This window comes from Nylanderia fulva, unplaced genomic scaffold, assembly GCF_048542155.1.
Source record: "Nylanderia fulva isolate GAGA-0341 unplaced genomic scaffold, ASM4854215v1 Scaffold292, whole genome shotgun sequence".
NCBI lineage: Eukaryota > Metazoa > Arthropoda > Insecta > Hymenoptera > Formicidae > Nylanderia > Nylanderia fulva.
Genome location: NW_028190361.1, coordinates 81,587 through 102,962, shown reverse-complemented (window position 1 = coordinate 102,962; position 21,376 = coordinate 81,587). Strand labels below are relative to the sequence as shown.

The following is a 21,376-nucleotide window of genomic DNA, read 5'->3' as shown; positions in this document are numbered from 1 at the left end:
TAAAATTTTATTTACCATATTTTCAACCATAAGCATTCTTTCTAATCTACGATGACAATTATTTTTTACCGCGACACGAGTCAGTATGCTCGCCTAAACAAGTATTTGCCTGTTTTTTTTTTATTACCCTACGGCATCGTCAGCCACCACCTGCCACCGACAGTTGATCCCTGTTCGACCGTATGATGCTTTTCTTGGTCAAATTGTTTTTACCCCACCCCGTCCAATATCGGCTATTTGATTCGACGAACTATCCTTGCCAAACGTATACCCGAACCTACATACCGTCCTCTACGCAACTTTAGCTTAAATGGCTCATCTAATCCTTAGACTAGTAAGATCTCGTTTAGCTCAGCATACTAAAACTCTGCTCGGAAACGCGAAGGTCCCGGGTTCAAATCCAGAGAAAATCAGAAAAAATAAAAAAATTCTTATCCCTCTTCTCCCCCGCCTTTCGGGGCCAGTCGCCATTTTTTTCCTCTCAACACCCGTAGTCGGAAAAACCAGACGCTGGTGGTGGGGGAAAGATAAGCCATGCCCACGCCGCCAGAGGGGCCTGTGGTGGGGGTTTGTTTTGACGGGCCATACCTGCCACTATACGAGTACTATTATAGTGGTTCCTTTTAAAAAAATTGGAGTGACCTTGACCTGACCTTAAAAAAGTCAAGGTTAAGTCTACTTATGTGTCCTCTTCAAAATTATATATTAAAATGCATTATTTAAAATGGGACACTCTGTATAGAAAATTGTTCAATATATCTGTTTGAATAAATATATAGTGATTTTTTATCTGATGTACTTTACCGGAAATTGTATCGCTCTGTCTTCAACGAACTTCTCATCAATAAACGTAGCAAATTCTTGCTCTTCTATCTGCTCATCATTATTCGATGATGTAATGGACAAAGCCGGCTTAGCGTAATTACGCTTTATTAATTTCGGAATTACATCTACGGGTTTAACATTCATTCGAATGGCCTTCAAGTCAGAATAAAATTGCTTCAGTTTCTCTTCCGTCCATCTAGTTTCTCGTATACAAATGTCTATCGGTTTAGGCTTGTGTTTCATCACTTTCGGCTCTTTGATGGTTGGTAACCAGTTGAGGGTTGTACCTTTCTTTTCTCCTTTTAAACAATAATTTTGTACAGAATTACCCAGATAATAAGCATACCTCATTTCGACGTTTAATGACGTTAGTTTGCTACTTGGGATATGAGACGTTTTATTTAAAAATTTTGAATTGGAAATCGATGTCAAAGTGACGTCATTTTGACGTTTAATGACGTCAGTTTGTTACCTGGGATACTATACTCGTTTAAAGGACATGAAAGAAGAAATTTTTTGCGTAAACCAACTATTAATACGTTGACCATTCAGAAGTTATATTTAGGGTCAAAAGTTTGAAAAAGACCAATTTCAATAAATTGTTACTACATTTGGAAATTTTCGTTTTTTTAGTCCTTTTCATAAAGGATTCAGATTTGATCTTGTGGTCTTTTTTAAGTTTAAAAAATTCAAGCAACTTGTTAAATTCACGTCTTGGATTGCTTTATCGATAAGTATTTTGTAAACGCATCTTGTATATGAAAATTAGGATCACTACTATAGATGATTATATATACTCACGATCGGTAAAGCTTTCACTTAAAAATCGCTTCTGCAACATTTCGTGTCGTTTTTGAGAATATTCAATTATATCAGGTTTGCAAGATTGATTATCATGATACTTTTTATATAATTTTCGCAGATTTCGTTTAAGATTATGTCTAATAGTACTGACTTGGTCGTCTCGATGTTTCCCCAGTTTGTTATAGAGTCTATTGAAATGATTTTTTATTTTCTTTTTATTTTGCGACTCACGACTTTGCAAAACATTTTTCATCAGATTTAATCGCAAATCCATTATGAATTGGATTTCCTAAAATTATTATATGTGTATTATTACCCAAATAGCAAACTGATGTGATTATAAACATCAAAATGACGTCATTTTAACATCGAATAACGACATTAGACGTTAAAATGACGTACGCTTGCTATACTATGGGTATTTATATCGTTAAAAAGAAAAATAATAACTATAACATTAAGAGGAAGTCATTTTTCTATTTAAATTCTATTTAATTCTATTTAAAATACCTACCGCCTCACGAAATGCCCATTTATCTATTTCTAAAATTGTTATTATCGAATTTCGCAGCTTTATATTAGCCGGCGTATCCATTGGTGGAAGAATACTTTCCCAAGCTTTTTTCATCTGCATTCTATTGATAATATGTATTTCATGGATACCCGCAGGTAATCCATGCTTCCAAGTTAAATGATCCAATGTCAATATTTCAGGATTGTGACCTATTAGATAGAAATTAATTATAATTTTTATTAAAGTTTCCGGAACCATTTCTTCCCTAGCCAGAAACGAATGATCAAATTGACGTCGAATCGATGTCGATTCGACATCGATTTATCTAATCAACGTTGATTCAACGTTAATTCAACGATGAATCGACGTCAATTTGTCGTCGAATTAATGTCGATTTGATATCATTTATGGCTGAGTCGATTTTGTTTCTTTCTTGCATTTTATTTTTGCGCCATGTGTGATTTTGAATTTTTCAATAAATTATTCCACAAATTAAATACGTATAATGTTATATTCCAGAAAACAAGCGTCTTAATGTAGCAAATTGACGTCATTCTGACGTCTAATGACGTTATGTGATGTCAAAATGATGTACGTTTGCTATCTGAGTATAAGTATAGTAAATAACGGTATTATAATAGATATCAAAATGATGTCACTTTATCGACTAATGACATCATCGACGTCAAAATGACATACTTGCTATCTGGAATACGTCAAATGATGTGAATTTGCTAATTGGAATGTTGTTGACCTGAAACAATTTTATATGGTGGTTCCCAGGATTCGGTTTGAGCTTCACTTTCTCTATAAACCGTTTGCGTTCTTGCATTTTTGCGCGCCTCCGATTTAAGTGACACAGTATCACAATGTCGTCTTTGCGAATTTTCTTGTAAAATTCCGCTTAAAACCCTGTATTTCAAATAATGCGGAATGTCCGCAGTATATATCTCAGGTACTATCGGTCTCTGATAATGTTTACACATTCTATCTTCGTTCGTAATTTTTGTCTTACTTCGTATGGCCATGTTTTCTATAAATCCGAAAATTAATAATAAATATATAGAAATCTCTCGATATATGTATAAAATATTATTTTCTGTATATATATACATATACAGACAATAATATTTTGAATTAGAAGTAATATAGAATTATTTGTAAAACAAAAAAAAATATTTACTCAACATCCCAGATATCCCAGAAAAGATAAGGATGCTCAAGCAATGTATAAAAATAAAATGCTAGCAATTGATGTTGGTTATTTGCTAAGAATATAAATTAATGTTTGAATAGTTAAGTATAGTTAGCATAACGTTACCATTTTGTCGTAATCAAATGTTCTGCTAAAGAAGAGACATATTGAATAAGCATATTGTTAACAAAAAGTTAGCATATAATGTTTTCAATTTGCTAACAGATATAAATATGTTGCTATCATTATGTCAGCATTAATTGTCAACATTTATTTAATTCTAATGCCAGCATAATGTTTAAAACATGCAAATGTTTTATTTCCGACATCAAATGCTAGCAAACAACAGCATAATGGACGACGTAGATGCGTAGCAAGATGTTAACATCTTTATTAGCAACATGAAAGCAACTTGTGTTCACACTGGTTATCTGGGATTGAAAGAATAACTATATATATTTAATTTATATATTTAATATTTTATATATTTAATATATATATATATATATATATATATATATGTAATATTTTTTTAAAAAATTGTCGTTATCTTGAAATACCTTTTGTGAAGATTTAGAAGATATCTTCTAAAATAAAATATAAGAACAAATATATAATAATTTAATTTATTAGTTTATTAATATTTATTATATAATATTAATTTATTAATATTTAATAATTCAGAAAAAGAATGATATATGCACATATTATAAATTTATTGAAATTTTAAAATATTAAAAATATATTTTATTAATTTTAAAAACTATTTACCAGTGTAGCACTCTTATGAGCATTTAATAATCTGAAATGATAATTGCTGCAGCATATAATATAAGCATGATTTGCTAATGCATTATAAAAAATAAATTGTCACTTTTTATTAACCACTATGTGATACTATAGACAACACAAGTGCGCGCTACGCGCGCGCCATTAATTTTATATGCTTTGATTTAATATTATTTAGAACAACTGTCAAACTATTAACTTTCGCACAAACTATTAACCTTCGCAATGACAGGTGTTTTTGATATAAATATAACATATTATGCAAACCGGGACAACCAATCAGCAACGCGGAAAAGCGGCAACAATACATGCCAGAATCGACTTTGCATGTCTTTTTTACAAAAGGACTAGACAAGACAAGCGCGCGCCATTGGTTTTATATACTTTGATTTGATATATATTATTTTGAACAACTGTTAAACTATTAACCTTCGCAATGACAGCTGTTTGATTTGAATATAACACACAATGCGAATCGAGGCAGCCAATCAGCAACGCGGAAAAGCGGCAACAATACATGCGAGAATCGACTTTACATGCCTTTTTTACAAAAGGACTAGATAATACAAGCGCGCGCTTCGCGCGCGCCAAACAAATTATTGAATTTTAACGCATAATAGAAATATGCTTTAGAAAATACAGCAGTTTAAACAAAACTGTCAAAGATAAATTTTTTCAAATTTCAAAATTTTGAAATTCTGCTTTGTACATGGATGTAACATTCGCAGGCGAATGTCCCGAACCATAAGAAACGATTCTAAACACGACTGAGCATGTATATTTGACATATCTTAAAGCTTGTCACTTTTTAAATTTTTCACTTCAACATCGAAATCGATCTATCTTCGCTTAAAGACTTTGAACGCACTTGAAAATGTATTTTTAATATATATTAATGTGAATCTGACAGCTGACTATAAAGAATTAATTTTTTTAATACCAAAAATGATAGTACGTCTATCGCTCGCGTCGTCAGTGGAAAAATCAAAAATTCAAGTTTTTCCCCAAATTGAAAATAACGCAAATCCAAATCAGCAGTCTTATTAAGAATCGTTTATAGATGTGAGAAGTGAATTTCGTTTCGCTTGTAGTTGCACACTTTAAAAAATACAGCAGTTTAAACAAAACTGTCAAAGATGAATTTTTTCAAATTTCAAGATTTTAGATAAAACAGTCTAAAAAAATAATTATTTAAATAAACATTACTTTTAAGCAAAATTATCACTTTGACCTACATTCGTTTAAAAAAAAATTAAAAATTATATTGTAAAAATGTATTTACATAACTTATATATGTATATATTTTTTTAATACAATATTACATTTACATTTCTAATTTAAATTAGATTAGATTTCTAATTAAAAATTGCTTTTCTAAATAAATAAAATGTTGCTTCAAACTTTAAACTAAAATTTACCTACTATAAATTTCGTTTTTTAAGTTTAAAATTTATTTTTCTGATTATAAAATGCAGTTTTCTTTGTTAGAGAATAAAAAAATTAATTAAAATTATTCACGAGAGTAATAAATAAATTATATATATATATATACATATATATATATATATATATGCATAATACATATACATAAAAAATTTTTTGAATTATCAAGAGACACGGTAGTGTCTCGCGACCAGTTAAGGGCGTAGCGGAGACACCGTGTATCTTAACGCGAGTCGGACATTTGAGTCTTTATAATATTTCGAATCCTCAATAATGGCTGAAGCAATCGAGTTTATACTAAACTTAATCGATAGATTGAGTTCGAATTATATAATAAAAGTGTCTTTATTTCTGCTCTACGTGATTTGTAAGCAGAGATATATAAATGCAAAGTCGAAATATGAAAAATTTCTATTAAGAAACGTCCCCGTCATCATTATCATCATTATCATCATTATCATCATCATTATCATCATCGACCACGCATACATAGTAGTATCGTGCTACACGTATTCACACGTATACAACACATGCGCACACATATATCACACGTACACAACACATGCAAGATGCATGTAGTGGTAATTTTGTCCATCTCGCACGTTTTACAACAGATGGCGATAGTGGCGCTCCGCCATATCGGCAGCGTGCGGGGTTATGTTGGCTAACTCTCTCTCTCTCTCTCTCTCTCCCTCTCTCTCTCTCTCTCTCTCTCTCTCTCTTTCTTTCTCACACACACACGCACACACACACACACTCTCTCATTCTCACTCACTCACTCACTGTTCGTCTTGTGTACTTATTTAGTACATTCATGATCGGCAGCGTGCGGGGTTATGTTGGCTAATTCTCTTTCTCTCTCTCTCTCTCTCTCTCTCTCTCTCTCTCTCTCTCTTTCTCACACACACACGCACACACACACACACTCTCTCATTCTCACTCACTCACTCACTTTTCGTCTTGTGTACTTATTTAGTACATTCATGATTAAACATCTATATGCATTAATGTGAAATTTACTTACAATTAGTTTACTTGAAATATTCAATCTCTAAAGTGTTTATCTTATAAGATAGACAGAAAAATCTGAGTAAATAATAAGAAATAAAAACAAGGATTATTATTGTCATAATTTTTTATCAATTAAGTACTCTCAACTATCCAATAATTAAATAAATACGTACAAATGTGCGCGCGTGTACACACATACACATATTGATATTAAAGAGATTGAAGGAGAGGAAGGAGAAGATAAAAATTTAAATATTCACATATATTTTCAAATATTATATATGAATTTATAGTTTACATATCTAATTAATAATGAATTTCTAATTATATTAAACATATCAAAATAAAGACATACATGTATTTATCAAATGAATAAAATTATTGAATACAGACTTAAAAAATTTATTAAACATAGACTTAAAAAATTAATTAATTAAACATATTCCAAATTTAGAAAAAATAAACTTTATTTATATATGCAACAGCTTTTTAAACTAAATTTTGAAATTCTATTTTATATTAGACAATTATCTCAATCAACATCTACGTCCACATTAGCTGCACTGCAGACTACCTCTACAGCCACATTATCTGCTCCGCGGATATAGCGTTATGCCAATACGATACATTACATGTACTTACTTACTTGCCTTTACTGTACCAACTCTTGTTCTTTCCACGTAATCATGTTTTTACAGTTATCGTTTGCTGTATATCTTCCAGCAAACTTTATTTCGTGTGAAGTGTATTTAATTAATTAAATCTCTGCGAAAGATTGAGAAGATGAAGGGATAATTCAAACTATGAAGACATGGTTACATGGAAAAGACAAGAGTTGATACAATAATAAAGACATACATGTATTTGTATCCTGCTGGCATAAGGTTATAGAAGTTGATTGAGATTGAAAAATAATAATAAAAATAATAAAAAAAATAAAGACACATGTATTTGTATCGTGCTGGCATAAAGTTATAAAAGTTGATTGAGATTGAAAAATAATAATAAAAATAATTAAAAAAAGGAAATATTCAATCATCATTTAAAAGCATATTTGAAATCTGTAGAATAAACAGTTTTTGCAAAAAATGTGGAGCATTTGAGCTCTAGTAAGTCTAAAAATAAATGTAAACATCAATTAATAATAACTGATGTTATATATATATTATATATATAAACCAATTTGTTGCAATATTCACTATAAAAGGTTGTAAGGGTAAGATGGCTAAAAGTGAATAATTTAAAAGATAGTTAACATAATTTTACATAAACTGAAATATTTCATAAAATAAAATATTTGTAATATTTCGAAGTTTATGTAAGATTATGTAAAAATTATACCTTTACAACTTTTTATAGTAAATATTGCGAGTTAAATCGATTTATATGAGAAAAATTAAGGTAATTCTATTTTGAAAATATAAGTGACCTTTAAATAACCTTGAAAATCGCCGTTTAGGAAAAAGTCTGTGTCAACTTTTTTTTTTCGAAATCCTGCAACTTTTATCTAAATTTAATAGAAAATGTATAAAAAATGCTCGACATTAGTACACACACACACACACATATACATACACACACACACATATACACACACACACACATATGGGTAAATTTATATAAATAGGGTGCTTTAGGAGGAATGATCAGGATTCTAGGATATTATTGTACACATCATTTTAAGCAAAGAAGTTTAGATAAACATGTTTAATAATTGTTCTATTCCGGTCATAAAAATATACAAAAATGAATGATATAATCTCTAAAAACTCACCTTTAAAAAAAGGTAAAAAAAGGCGACCAGTTAAGGGCACGCCATTAACAAAAATTATCCATTGCAAACCCATGTAGAATCCTATCCTATTGCAAACCCATGTAGAATCCTATGAAAAATTAATCATTGCAAACCCATGTAGAATCCTAGGCAAAATTAACCATTGCAAACCCATGTAGAATCGTACCCATTGCAAACCTATGTAGAATCCTATGAAAAATTAACCATTGCAAACTCATGTAGAATCCTATGAAAAATTAACCATTGCAAACCCATGTAGAATTGTATTAAAAATTATCCATTGCAAACTTATGTAGAATCCTACATTGCAAACCCATGTACAATAGAATTGTATGAAAAATTATCGATTATAAACCCATGTACAATCGTAACAAAAGTAATGAAATAAAAAAAAAATTGCGCCAAGTGAAAGTAGAAACTTGTACCAGTGGAAAATTAAAGTTGCAGACATATATAGAGTCGTATAATGAATCAGTAAAAATTTAAATTTGCAAATGTAGAATCGTACCATAAAAAAACTTATCTTTAAAAAAAAAAGATAAACAAGATGCCAAGTCCATGCGCCATGTGAAAAAGAAATAAAAAAATTTTAGTTAATAAAACTGGGAGCGCTGCTAAATAATATTCTAACAATATTAAAATTAAATTGTTACTTTTAAACTCATTACAGTTAAAATATGTTTTGTGTTTAAATTAATTAATGTTACTTTAAGGTGCATTGTAATTTTGAAACTTAGCAGCGCGCCCAGTTTTTTTAACTAAAATTTTTTTATTTCTTTTTCACATGGCGCATGGACTTGGCATCTTGTTTATCTTTTTTTTTAAAAGATAAGTTTTTTTATGGTACGATTCTACATTTGCAAATTTAAATTTTTACTGATTCATTATACGACTTTATATATGTCTGCAACTTTAATTTTCCACTGGTACAAGTTTCTACTTTCACTTGGCGCAATTTTTTTTTTATTTCATTACTTTTGTTACGATTGTACATGGGTTTATAATCGATAATTTTTCATACAATTCTATTGTACATGGGTTTGCAATGTAGGATTCTACATAAGTTTGCAATGGATAATTTTTAATACAATTCTACATGGGTGTGCAATGGTTAATTTTTCATAGGATTCTACATGAGTTTGCAATGGTTAATTTTTCATAGGATTCTACATAGGTTTGCAATGGGTACGATTCTACATGGGTTTGCAATGGTTAATTTTGCCTAGGATTCTACATGGGTTTGCAATGATTAATTTTTCATAGGATTCTACATGGGTTTGCAATAGGATAGGATTCTACATGGGTTTGCAATGGATAATTTTTGTTAATGGCGTGCCCTTAACTGGTTGCCTTTTTTTACCTTTTTTTAAAGGTGAGTTTTTAGAGATTATTATTATGTCTCGACATAATTTTAATTCATCGAATTTTTATTATGTCTTGACTTAATTTTAATTCATCGAATTTTTATTATATCTTGACATAATTTTAATTCATTGTATTTTTATTATGTTTCGAGATAATTGTAATTCATCGAATTTTTATTATGTCGCGACATAATTTTAATTTGTCGAATTTTTATTATGTCTCGACATAATTTTAATTTATCGAATTTTTATTAGGTATGTCTCAACATAATTTTAATTCATTGAATTTTTATTATGTCTCAACATAATAAAAATTCTTTGTTCTTTATATTAGTGATATCTAGACTTCGGATTATATGCAAATAGCATATTTGTTACTTTTTGCACGTTCTACGACAGCTTTTATAATGTGAAAAAATTATAATAGTTGCAACTAATTAATGTTTATTAATTTAAAAAATTATAATTTATTCACATTATTAATGTTCTTGTAGAATATGCAAAATAACAAATATGCAATTTGTATATAATACGAAATCTAGTGATATCCAACTTATTTTCTAAATTCACAAAGTTATCATTTTCTTTATTACTCTTGAAAAAAAGATCGATTTAACATGGTGACTAAATTCCAGAATTGTACTTTCCATTTCTTTCTACAAGTTTCGTTAAATTAGTATCAAGCGTTTTATAAACTTTTTTAGGAATATAACTGACTTCAGTATTAATATTATTGTACATAGCGATTTTGTGTTTGTATCATTCATTATTTCTATATTATATTATTTAAAATTTCAATCATCTCCTTCAAAATATTGTTGTAAATATTACTGTTATCGATTTCTTTTCTTGTTATATTTAACATAGATAATACATCTGTAATATTAGTAAATATTGATTTAAAATTCGGTATTATCTTATAATAAAAATATATATACATAATCTAAATTAACTGAATTTCTATATATACATAATTTTAATTTACCGAATTTCTATTTCCCTTTCTAACTGAGAAACTGTATAGTCGAAACCACTCAATCATAAAATTAATAAACACTTATTTATCAGATTTTAACTATTATATACACCAAATCCTTTAATATACATTACTATCACTACACTAACCCCTCGATACATACAACTGTCAAAATATGCAATGACAGCCGCTCACGAAGAAAACGCTGTGACGGAATCAATCGGCTTAAAGGCAACAATTTTTCGATACATTCGAGAATAAATAACATGTTTTTTTTAGAAAGGGAATCTTGTCTTTCTCTTATATCTCTTTTATTTCTATCTTTTATCTTCTTTATGTTATTCTAAATGATTAACTGCAAACTATTAAACTGTCAAACAATCTTAGTTGTGATTCAAGCCGCGAAACAAATTTCGAGACAACCAATCAGCGTCGCGGAAAAGAGGCTTCAAAACTTCGATACAAATTGAATTCACACAGTTAACATACCTTTTTTAGAAAGGGACTAGAACAAAACAAAGCGCGCGCTTCAATGGCATTCCCCCAAAAAATTAACATTAGTAGATTCTACGTTGAATAAGAAATTATTTTTATTCGAAAAATTTTTTTCTACTATCATTAGTTTTCGAGCTAAAATCATTGAAAATTGTTTAGGGCGCGTTTGAGCGTATGTACACACAACGGTCGGATGTAAACAATTTCACATAAGGTCGATAGGAATGTGGAAAATTGCTCTAGTATTGAAGTGTGAGCACTCAGCAGAAGACATGGCACGGTTTGATACAGAAGTTAATATGCTGTTGGTTCTCGGTGAATGCCAAAACAATTATCGCGAAGCAAGTAATGTCTTCCGACAACGTTATGGCATTGAAAAATGTCATATGGCTTTTCATCGATTAGAGAAGCGAGTCCGAAATACTGGATCCGTAATTACAAGAACGCGTAATAGAGTCAAGTCAGGTGTAAATGAGGACAGTAAAATGAATATTCTTGCTGCTGTTTACGTAAATCCGCACATAAGTCAACGTCAATTAGAAAGGGAGTCTGGCATTTCGCAATTTTGAATGGTTCTAGCTCGGAAACTAATGATAGTAGAAAAAAATTTTCAAATAAAAATGATTTCTTTTTCAACGTAGAATCTACTAATGTTAATTTTTGGGGGGAACGCCATTTAAAAACACAGAGTTTTGCTGTTATACACGACTACACACATTTGAAATCTGACGCCGGACACCATTTCTGCCGGTCGGTACATATACATAATTTTAATTTGCTGAATTTCTATTATAAACATAATTTTAATTCGTCGTATTTGTTTTATATACATAATTTTAATTTTTTATTTTCTATTATGTTTATAATTTTAATTTTTGAATTTCTATTATGCACATAATTTTAATTTGCCGTATTTCTATTATGTAAATAACTGAAACTGTACCTAATAGAAATTCGGCCAGTTAAATTTATGTACACAATAAAAATTTGATGAATTGAAATTATAACGCATAATAGAAATTCAAGAATACTTATGTATTGTACATAGTAAAAATTCTACGAATAAAAATTTAAAACATAATGAAAATTTAAGAATTAAAATTAGGTACACAATGAAAATTCAAGAATAAAATTATGTACATATAAAAATTCAGCAAATTAAAATTATTTACATAAAAGAAGTACAACAAATTAAAATTATAAAAATTTAATAAATTAAAATTATGTACATAATAGAAATTTGGAAATTAAAATTATGTACGTAATAAAAATTCGGAAATAAAAATTATGTACATAATAGAAAGTCGACAAATTAAAATTATAAACATAATAGAAATTTACGAATAAAAATGGTGTACATAATAGAATTAAGAAAATTAAAATTTTGTATATAATAAAAATTCTGTGAATTAAAATTATGTACATTACGGAAATTCGGCGAATTATAATTATGTACATAGTGAAAATAGAATTAAAATTATGTACATAATAAAATTTCGACGAATTAAAATAAAAATAACGCTTCCCGAAGAAATGGCTAAAAGAAGAGTATATCTCTAAAAATGAATTTTTAAATTACGCTCTAGCGATTCTCTCCTACCAAAAGCGTACGGATTACCTAAAATCCATAAAGTAAACTAACCATTCAGAATCATAGTTTCTTCGGTAGACACGGCTTTATACTCGTTAGCTTTTTTTTTTGCAAAATATTCTACGAATGAGCTTCCCTAAAGCTAAAAGTTATATTAATAACAGTTTTGATTTGTACAGCATGTTATCTGGAAAAAAGATTGATGATAACGATACGATGTTCTCTTTAGATGTCGTTTTTTATTCACGAACGTACCTCTAGATCTTGTAGTATTAATGATAAATGAGAACATATTGAAAAAAAATACTAGAATACCAAAAAGTGAGTTTATACTAGGTATAAAATTCATTTTGACATCCACTTATTTTACATTTAATGACACAGTTTATAAACAGACTTTTGGGACTCCGATGGGATCTTCATTATCACCAATCATAGCTGATTTGGTCATGCAGGATCTGGAGGACACGGTTTTTAAGTCGGTAAATTTAAAATGCACGTTTTATTTCCGTTACGTAGACGATATAATACTGACCACTTCTACGACCAATATGAGTCGGATAGTTAGTAACTTTAACAATTATTCTGACAGACTAAAATTTACAGTAAAACAGGAGATTAACCGCAGCTTGAATTTATTAGATTTATCAATAAAAATTATGAACAATACAATATATATAGATTAGTACCAAAAAGAAACCTTCTCAGGAAGAACTCTACCATTTTTTTCTAATCATCCACAATGTCACAAAATTGGAATAATTTATAACTTATTAGATAGATGTTTGCTATTATCACACCCACAATTTTTTAATAAAAACTTAGAGATAGTTATTAACATACTTATAAGCAACAGTTACCCCCTGGATCTTATTTTTAACAAAATCAATCATTGAATAAGATACCTCATTGCTAAAAAAAGCATTACGGAAAGACAAACAAACATAGAAAGAACAGAAAATACAATAAAAGAATTAGAAACTAAAAAATTATTTGTTATTCTATGTATAAATAGGATCTCTGAAATGATTGTCTTCTCGATAAAAAATACAGAATTTTTAGTAGGATATAGATGCCTTAATAAACTTGATAAAATTATTAAAACACAAAAAGATAAAATTAAACATCCTTGTAATTCCAATGTAGTTTACAAGATTAATTGCAATAATTGTAATGCATCTTATGTGGGCCAAACGAAGAGACAATTACAGACGAGATTGAAAGAACACAAAAATAATATTAAGTTGGATTCGATGAGACACTGGGTAATTTCTGAACATATTAAAGAAAAACACCATACATTCAATTGGGATAATATATTGATTATGGACAAGGAAATTAATTATCATAAAAGACTCATCTCAGAGATGTTACACATTAAAGAACAAAAAAATGGATTAAATTTAAATAAAGACACTTGAGCTTCTTAGCGAGTCCTATTATGATATTTTAGACAAATTAGCAAAAATAAAATAATAATAAGACAAATAGGACATCAACAGTTTAGGCACATCTATCCGATCATATATAAACACACATAATTTGCGATTAAATATAGTTCAAAATGAGGTGTCTTGTTAGACTGTTGGTTTTATCTTTTTATAATAATTTTAATTTTTTTAAAAAAACTGTGTTAAAACTGTGAGAAGAAGTGACACAAAGTAAGCATAATAAATTTATGTAAGGACTTTTATCTATTAGTAGACATGCGTTAATCGTTATTTATTTGTTAATCACAGCGCCTATGGATATTAAGAATTTCTCGCTTAAAAACGAAGAAATAATTTACGAGATCCGACTAACATCGTAAGATCACATTACGACGAATACTTTTATAAATTAAATATGACAAATTGTAACACGCATAAATTTTTTATAAATTCTTGACTCGAATTAACGGACTATTAGTAATTTTAAGAATATTATGATCTATTTTTTTGTAAGAATAAATTACGTAACACGTAACACATAAATTATAAATTACGTAACACTGTTATACTGAGGAAGACCGCGTGTGGTTGAAACATTTATGGAAGATTTTTTTGTAACTTCAATATATTGTTTATGGAATAAATTTTAATTGGATACATCTTAAATATTGCTCGATAAGTTGGCCTTTTTTGAATACATTTGTTGTTTTATACAATACACGAGCGAATAGAAATTTTAATTGATAATTAATGTTTATTAATTTAAAAAGTTATAATTTATTCACATTATTAATGTTCTTGTAGAATATGCAAAAATAAAAAATATGCAAGTTGCATATAATACGAAATCTAGTGATATCCAACTTATTTTCTAAATTTACGAAGCTATCATTTTCCTTATTACTCTCGAAAGAAAGATCAATTTGACATGATGACTGAACTCCAGAATTGTACTTTCTATCTCTTTCTACAAGTTTCGTTAAATTAGTATCAAGCGTTTTGTAAACTTAAATTCTTTTGGAATATAACTGTCTTCAGTATTAATATTATTGTTAATTAATCGTACATAGCGATTTTGTGTGTGTATTTGTATCATTTATTATTTTATATTATTATTTAAATTTTCAATCATTTTCTTCAAAATCTTGTTGTCAGTATTATAGTTATAGATTTCCTTTGTTGTTATATTTAACATAGATAATACATCTGTAATATTAGTAAATATTGATTTCAAATTCGGTATTATATCTTATAATGAAAATATGTACATAATTTAAATCTAAAGTAATTGAATTTCTATATATACATAATTTTAATTTACCGCATTTTTATTTCCTTTTCTAAGAAACTGAGAAACTATAATCGAAACCACTCAATCACAGAATTAATAAACACTTATTTATCAGATTTTAACTAACAGATATTAAATACACCAAATTCTTTAATACCTATATATTATATACTGTTACTACACTATAACTCCTCGATACATAAACAACTGTCAAAATATGCAATGACAGCCGCTCACGAAGTAAACGCTGTGACGGAATCAATCAGCATCGCGGACAAGGGGCAACAATACATTTGAGACTTTCGAGAATCGACTTAATATGCCTTTTTTAGAAATGGAACTAGCACGCAGTGCGCGCTAACGCGCGCGCTTTTCTCGATAGACTATTTATATAAAAGTATTTATGTTAATATCTTAGAATTTACAAAAGTTAAAACAACTACAGACTTTTGTCAAGATATTCAAAATTTTATAAAAAAATAAACCTTTTTATCGATTATTGCCAAATTCAAAACCAATCTTATAATATTCTATTCATATAAAAAAATGTATTTCAATATATTAAAATTTATGGAAGTTAGAGTAACAACAAACATTTTTTGAAAAATTAAAATTGCGTTAAAATTTAAAACAAAACCGCGTGCTACGTGCGCGCCAATTCTCAATTTTATATTAACTTTTAATACTTTAGAACTTTAATACTTTAGAACTTGCCAAAAATACATTTTTCCTAATATATTAGTATTATATTTTCTGACATTAATTTTATTTTTCATAACATTTGTTTTGTTTTTCCTAAGATCAGTATTATTTTTCCACAGGTTATAATTATTTTTCCTAATATTAGTATTTAATATAAATTAATTATAAAAAAGAGAAGTCACTGCAGTACTTCTCTGAGAATACGTAATTTAATTTTAATTTACATTTCAATTTTTTAAAATTATTATTTTAATCTTAAATTAAGAGTTTAACAAGGCTCTGTAATATAAATATAAATTTAAAGTGTAAAACAGGCAATAAGAGCCAAATCGCGGTTCGATTCCCGATTCAGCGACTTTCGGATCTATATTTTTTCTCTCGCATTTATTTCCCTAGGGGGGAAGAGAGGATGTATGGAATTAAATCTCTTGTAGAGATTATTCCAATTTTAACAGTGCGTTATCCCAACGAAACTAAAATTTTTTTGTTAGAATTAAATACCTGTGCACAAGGCACCAAATTTTACTTGGTCACGGCCAAGATTTAAAATTGGAGTAATCTTTACAAAAGATTTGATTCCATACATCCCCTCTTCCCCTCTAAATTTAAATTTATATTTATATTACAGAGTCTTGTTAAACTCTTAATTTATATACGCTGGCTTAAAGGCGTTTTTTACCAACACTATTATATATATAGCAAAAAAAAGTATAGAATCGAAAGGATCTGAATAGCTCAGTTGGAAGAGCAATTGCCCGGCAAGCGAAAGGTCTCGGGTTCGATTCTCGATTCAGCGACTTTTGGATGTATATTTTTCTCTCGCATTTATTTCCTTAGGGGGGGGGGGGAAGAGAGAATGTATGGAATTAAATCTCTTGTAGAGATTATTCCAATTTTAAATCTTGGCCGTGACCAAGTAAAATTTGGTGCCTTGTGCACAGGTATTTAATTCTAACGAAAAAATTTTAGTTTTGTTGGGATAACGCACTGTCATCCGCGATTTGGCTCTTATTGCCTGTCTTACACTTTAAATTTACATTTTAATCTTAATTATCGTTTCAAATGAATAAAACTAATTAAAAAATGAAAAAGCGGGCTTTAAAATATGGTTATACGTCCTTTAAATAGTCCTCAGATTCATAATATAAAATAAAAAATATGTCGTATCAATACCTAACATAATGATTCATATACAGTGCTATAATGTGGAAAAATTAATCATCGCTTTAAATAACTAAAATTAATTAAAAAATGAAAGAGCGGGCTTCAGAATATTGGAATACGTCCTTGAAATTGTCCTCACTTTGATAATAAAAAACATTGAGTAATGACGTGTCAATATACCTGACATATTGATTCGTACATATTGAGTCATAAAAGTTGGAAAAAATTAATTATTGCTTTAAATGACTGAAACTAATTAATAAATGAAAGAGCGGGTTTCAAAATATGGGAATACGTCCTTGAAATGGTCCGCAGATTGATAATAAAATATAGAAATATAACGTGTCGATACTTAACATTTTGATTTATACATTGAGTCCTAAAATTTGAAAAAATTAATTATAGATTTAAATGACTGAAACTAATTAAAAAATAAAAGATCGGGTTTCAAAATATTGGAATATGTCGTCAAAGTGGTCCTCAGATTGACAAAAAAATATTGAAAAATGACGTGTCAATACCTAACATAATGATTCGTACATTGTATCCTAAAATTTTATAATTTAAAAAAAATATTGAAAGATGACGTGTCAATACTTAACATAATGATTCGTACATTGTATCCTAAAATTTTATAATTTAATTATTCCTTTAAATGACTGAAACTTATAAAAAATGGCAGAACTGGCTTCAAAATATGGGAATACGTCCTTTAAATAGTACTCAGTTGAATAATAAACAATATTGAAATATGACATGTCAATACCAAACATATAATGATTCGTACATTGGATCCTTTTGGGAAAATTAATTATTGCTTTAAATGACCGAAACTAATTAAAAAATGAAAAAGCTGGCTTCAAAATATGGGAATAGGTCGTTTAAATGGTTCTCAGTTTGATAATAAAAAATACTGCAAAATTAAATGTCAATACCTAACATAATAATATGTGCATTGAATCCTTAAATTAAATAACGCTTGAAATGAACAAATTAAAAAATGAGAGAGAGGGTTTCAAAATATGAGAATATGTTTTTGAAATGGTCCTCAAATTGATAAAAAAAATATTGAAATATGACGTGTCAATACCTAACATGATGATTCGTACATTGTGTCTTAAAATTTATAAAAACTAATTATCACCTTAAATGACTGAAATTAATTAAAAAATGAAAGCGCGTGCTTCAAAATATGAGAATATGTTTTTGAAATGGTCCTCAGTTTGATAATAAAATATATTGCAAAATAACGTGTTAATATTTAACATAATGATTCGTTCATTGGGTCCTAAAATTTGGAAAAATTACAGCTATTATATAAAGCTTCACCTTCCTTTCTCATTTCCTCTTTCTTAATTTCCTTTTTTTCTAATTCTTCGATATCTATAATTTGTAGGTTTCCTTTCTTCCTCTTCTCTCTCTCTCTCTCTCTCTCTCTCTCTTTTTCTCTATTTCTTTCTCTCTGTTATTAATATTATATATAGTATATGTTATTGAATATTATATGTGCATTTTATATATATCATATTTTATGTGTATATTATATATATATATATATATATACTATACTATATATAATATACACATAACATATGATATATATAAAATGCACATATATAATATTCAATAACATATAATATAAATATATATATATATATATATATTACATATATATTACATATATTACCTCTCATTTCTTAACATTTGTCCTATTCATTAATCCCTTTCACGATGTGTCACGAGATGTCATCGAACTATTACCGAACTAACGCGCGCGCTTTCCTCGATAGACTATTTATATAAAAGTATTTGTGTTAATATTTTAGAATTTACAAAAGTTAAAACAACTACAGACTTTTGTCAAGATATTCGAAATTTTATAAAAAGTGAACCTTTTCATCGATTATTGCCAAATTCAAAACCAATCTTATAATAAATAGTCTATTAATAAAAAAATGTATTTCAATATATTAAAATTTATGGAAGTTAGAGTAACAACAAACATTTTTTGAAAAATTAAAATTAAAAACAAAGGCGCGCGCGTAGCGCGCGCCATTCCTATAAGCACATGATATTATTTAATATTCTAGACGTATTCTTAGAATATTAAATATTCTAAAAATACGCCTAGAATATTGCTTAAATATGAAATAATATCATGTGCTTATAGGGATTTCTCAGTTTTATATTAATTTTTAATACTTTAGAACTTGCCAAAATTACATTTTTCCTAATGTTAGTATTATTTTTTCTGATATTAATTTTATTTTTCATAACATTTGTTTTGTTTTTCCTAAGATCAGTATTATGTTTCCTAATATTATAATATTATTTTTCCACAAATTAGATTTATTTTTCCTAATACTAGTATTTAATATTAATTAATTAAAAAAAAGAGAAGTCACTTGCAGTAATTTTCTGGGAATACATAATTTAATTTTAATTATCATTTCAATTTTTTTAAATTATTATTTTAATCTTAAATTATCATTTTAAACGAATAAAACTAATTAAAAAAAAAATGAAAAAACGGGCTTTAAAATATGGTTATACGTCCTTTAAATGGTCCTCAGATTGAATATAAAATATTTAAATATGTTGTATCAATAATGATTCATATACTAGGTTCTATAATTTGGAAAAATTAATCATCACTTTATATGACTAAAATTAATTTAATAAATGAAAGAACGGGCCTCAAAATATGGGAATACGTTTTTTAAATAGGCCTCAGTTCGATAATAAGAAATATTAAAATATGACGTGTCAATACCCAACATAATGATTCTTATAAAGGGTCCTAAAATTTTGAAAAATTTATTATAGATTTAAATGACTGAAACTAATTAAAAAATGAAAGATCGGGTTTCAAAATATTGGAATACGTCATTGAAATTGGTCCTCAGATTGATAAAAAAAATATTGAAATATGACGTGTCAATATCTAACATAATGATTTGTACATTGTATCCTAATATTTTATAATTTAATTATCGCTTTAAATGACTGAAATTTATAAAAATATGAAACAGTTGGCTTCAAAATATGGGAATACGTCCTTTAAATAGTACTCAGGTGAATAATAAACAATATTGTAATATGACATGTCAATACCGAACATATAATGATTCGTACATTGAGTACCGTCCTAAAATTTGGAAAAATTACACCTCTTATACTATAATAAAGCTTCACCTCTCTTTCTAATTTCCTCTTTTTTAATCTCCTTTTTTCCAATTCTTCGATGTCTATAATTTTTAGGTTCCTCTCTTTTTCTTCTCTATTTTTTTCTCTGTGTTATTAATATTATACATATCATATATTATTTAATATTATATATGTGTATATTATATATATCATATTTTAAATGTGTATATTATATTACATATATATACATATATATATATATATATATATATATATATATATATATATATATTACCTTTCTTAACTTTTGTCCTATTCATTAACCCCATTAACGATGTCTCACGGGATGTCATCGAACTGTTACCGAACTTTCAGCAATTGCATTCACACTTTTCTCTCACGAAAGCATCGACCGTCAATCATATACGCGGAAAAGAGGCAACAATAAAAGCGATACACGCTCACTTCACGGGTAAACATGACTTTTTTTTATAGTAGATATATGCATCTTACGATATTTCACGTTTTTATCTGCCATAATTTATTGTTTTGTATTGAATTATATCTTAATATTGTAATTATATGTAATCGTAAAATTAATATTATGATTATTTTATTCTTATAAAACCTATAAGAATCCAAGTAACTGTCATAACACAAGCTAAAGTAAAACTGGTTTTCATCCTAATAATATTGATCAAACAATGTCATAGCAACAAATTAAAACAACTTTGGTTGGGCAGCCTTTATGATAAAATATATATAGTGGAATCCTTTCCATCCATCCATATCTATCCATAATAAAAAATCTACTATAAAAAAAGTCATGTGTACCCGTGA

At 28.1% G+C, this 21,376-nt stretch overlaps 1 protein-coding gene across 1 annotated transcript; it reads right to left on the bottom strand.

The window, feature by feature from the left end:
• Positions 1-786: 786 nt before the first annotated feature.
• LOC114928912 (cilia- and flagella-associated protein 91-like) lies at positions 787-20,943 on the bottom strand. The gene is made up of 5 exons (XM_085484129.1): positions 20,832-20,943; positions 2,898-3,176; positions 2,144-2,352; positions 1,627-1,918; positions 787-1,124 (listed from the first exon to the last, which is right to left on the bottom strand). The coding sequence occupies exons 1-5, from the start codon at positions 20,887-20,889 to the stop codon at positions 787-789; spliced, it is 1,176 nt and encodes a 391-aa protein (XP_085340255.1). The 5' UTR covers positions 20,890-20,943.
• Positions 20,944-21,376: the final 433 nt, after the last annotated feature.